Source organism: Pteropus vampyrus, unplaced genomic scaffold (genome assembly GCF_000151845.1).
Source record: "Pteropus vampyrus isolate Shadow unplaced genomic scaffold, Pvam_2.0 Scaffold313, whole genome shotgun sequence".
NCBI lineage: Eukaryota > Metazoa > Chordata > Mammalia > Chiroptera > Pteropodidae > Pteropus > Pteropus vampyrus.
In genome coordinates this window covers 725,301-728,154 of record NW_011889094.1, presented here as the reverse complement: position 1 = coordinate 728,154, position 2,854 = coordinate 725,301, and the positions used below count along the sequence as shown (strand labels likewise).

The 2,854-nt window shown below is 54.0% G+C and overlaps 1 protein-coding gene across 1 annotated transcript in view; it reads right to left on the bottom strand.

Annotated features, from left to right (window-relative positions):
* Window positions 1-311: 311 nt before the first annotated feature.
* Window positions 312-2,854, bottom strand: part of THBS2 (thrombospondin 2) — a 23,604-nt gene continuing 21,061 nt past the window's right edge. Inside the window, exon 20 of the mRNA XM_023521740.1 lies at window positions 312-2,244. Coding sequence (XP_023377508.1) covers window positions 2,237-2,244 — 8 coding nt within the window. The 3' untranslated portion in view covers window positions 312-2,236. The remainder of the gene's footprint in view (window positions 2,245-2,854) is intronic.

The window sequence follows — 2,854 nt, the reverse complement described above, 5'->3', positions numbered from 1 at the left end:
CTAGGGCACGAGAGCCACCTGGGACATGCAGCGGTGTCAGCGAGAGGGTCCCGTGGCTGCTGCGTTTCCCTGAGTCATTTTAGTGACCCTTACCAAACTCACCGCATGGTCCCGCCCTCCCGTCTGACGGTGAGAAGCGGCAGGAGGGAGGGACCGGTGTGTGACGGGCCTTGGCGAGTCACACAGACGCCTGCCTGCCGGACGGCGCGTCCTCCCGCCGGGGTCCTGAGAGGCGGAGCAGTGTTCTCCCCTCCCCCACTGAGACTCTTCTAACTCTTTCTCAAAAAAGGGAGAGAGATTCATGTGTAGAAAACCTTTTACAATTTATTTTCTGTTATTAATAGTCTTTAAAGTATAAAAGTGAGGCTCTAGCTGAATGCAGGGTTTCGGTGGGAAGACGCCGACCGGGCCGACAAATAAATAAGTATTTACAGTCTTTGGCAAAACAAAGAAGTTTCATCAATCTGTATGAGAAGTTTGTTTAAAAACATAAATAATTTACCAAAAAGAATATGGTACATTGTAAATATTCACATCGTCACCCCGCACCGCCGTCCCCTCCCGCCAAACACAGGGACCCACAGACTCGGCACAGCGTGAGGCCGATGGCGCCCGCTTGCTGTCCGCAAAAATGTAAAAAGTGCAGCAAAACGAAAGAAAGTCGACCTTGAAGGAAGCAGCGAACACGACTTTGTCAAATGGAATGTGGGCGTTAAAACGGAAGTTACGGATTCTCTCTATTTAACATCAAAATGAACCCACTGTTGATGGCCAGTGGCCAGGGAGGGTCTGCCCCCGCGCAGGTCGGACGAGGCCACCTCCCCTGACGCGGCGCGCGACTGGCAGGTCCTGCAGAAAGAGCTGCCGTGCCAAGCAAAAGCGGACCACGCCTGGGGGACGGCCACGTGGCCGACGGCGGCTGAGTCTGGCGAGACTTGGCGCTGACGTTTCATCGGCACAGGTTTTAAAATCCTCTGTACAGCAGATACGTAGCAGTGAAAAATGCTGAATTAAAGTCACTGGCAACGGTATATATTAAGGTTCCATCCATTATAGACTCTTCATTATTATTTATTTATTCTATTACATTTTACAGCGTGCTTTGTCACGACAGCATAAATTATAAAGCTTTGTAGTTTGACAGGAAGATATTTTGCTGCATCTTTATATTATTATATGCCAGTCATATGTTTACTTCTGGAAATTATACCACATATGTGTTCCCTGGCACTTTCAAAATAAGTTATTGTGGAATGGAACTGTATTCTGTGTTCATTTAATAAATATTAACACGACACTTATAACTGGAACCTTAAGGAAATGTGTCACCGAATTGAGTAAAGGCAATTTTTCCATGGTTTCGAAGCCTAGACCAGGAATTACACGCCAAAGTAGGTGTGCCGTTTGCCGGCGTGTCCGGCCCCAGGAGCAGAGGCCGGAGCGGGGACGCGGGGGACTCGAGCAGACTGGCGGTTGGAACGCAGAGTCGAGTGACAGCGGCCAGGGGCTGTCTCGAGTCTGCTCGGCCCCACACAGCCGGGCGGCCGGCCACGGGGTGGCACTTCGCTCACACACAGGAGGCCTGGCCAGGCCCACGCCTGCCCCGCCTGGGGGCCACTCCGCGGGGACCGTCCTTGGACTCAGTGGGCTCCGTGAGCGAGAGGCCCCTCGCCACGGGCCGAGGGCGGGGGCAGGGGATCCTCGTTTACACTCCGAGTCATTTCTAGTGTCCCAGTCGGTCGGTGGGCAGCCTGCGTTGCGGGGCCCTTGGCCGACCGCCTCCTTCCTCTGACGACCCTTCTGATGACCTAACGAGGCTGCGTGGGGTGGCGGGACGGCCGCAGCCCCGTGGGAGCGCCGTGGTGCCGTCGTTCCTGCTTAATCTGCGATGCTGTCTCACGCACAATGTCCCTTCGACTCCATATACACATAAATACAATAAGGAATTACATGTTATATGTAAACGCCATTCTTTTCAACAAACGAGAAAAAAACAACGTGCTGTCGTGACAATCGTCACTGCAGAGTCTCGCGTGTCGTCAGACTCTTTCCTGCGGGGGCTGGGTGTTCATCTCCGGCCGTGTCACCGTGTGATCTCGGGGCTGATGACGGGAGGTGAAGGTCAAGGACGGGGGGCGGGGGGGCTGCTAGCGGGAGAGAAGCGGAGTCCGTGAGGTGCTGAGGTGTCCGGGCGACAGCATGGGCCGCACGTGGCTGGAAACGCAGCAGGTCCGGTTTACGCGTCTAGAAACAGTGAGTGGAATTAGGGTGCTGGGCCCGGGGTTTCCTTTCGTTCCGTTTCACCTGTAGCCTAAAATGTCTTTAATTTTTAAAAAAGACAGCAATGTGGTTGGTTGGATGGATGGATGGATGAGTGGGTGATGGATGGGTGGATGAAGACATCATGAAAAGATGAAGGAGGGAAGGGGGGGAGGAAGCGCTGAAACCCCACAGGTAAACGAGAGCTTCGCCAGACACGAGGAGATAAAGTGAGGTTCTGTGCTCCCTTCATCCCTTTATTTGATGCATGATCGTCAACGTGTGGCTTTTGAGAAGCATCGCTGAGCCTCGGTCACCTCAGCTGCGCAAGGGGGATACTGTTGTGTCATGTGACGGTGAGGGATTAGACCGGGCGGGGGCCACATTCCCTCCGGGTCTGTAATCTTTGATGTAAAGAGATAACCAAAGAGAACCAACCTGCCCTCCCTCCTCCCTCCTTCCCTCCCTCCCCCTCCCTCCCTCCTCCATTTGCTTTTTCCTTCCACGTCAGCACGGGTGACGACCTAAACTCAATCAGGGGCTCGAAGTGGGGAGGGAGCACAGAGGACACTACAGGACAGTGCGGCGGGGCGGG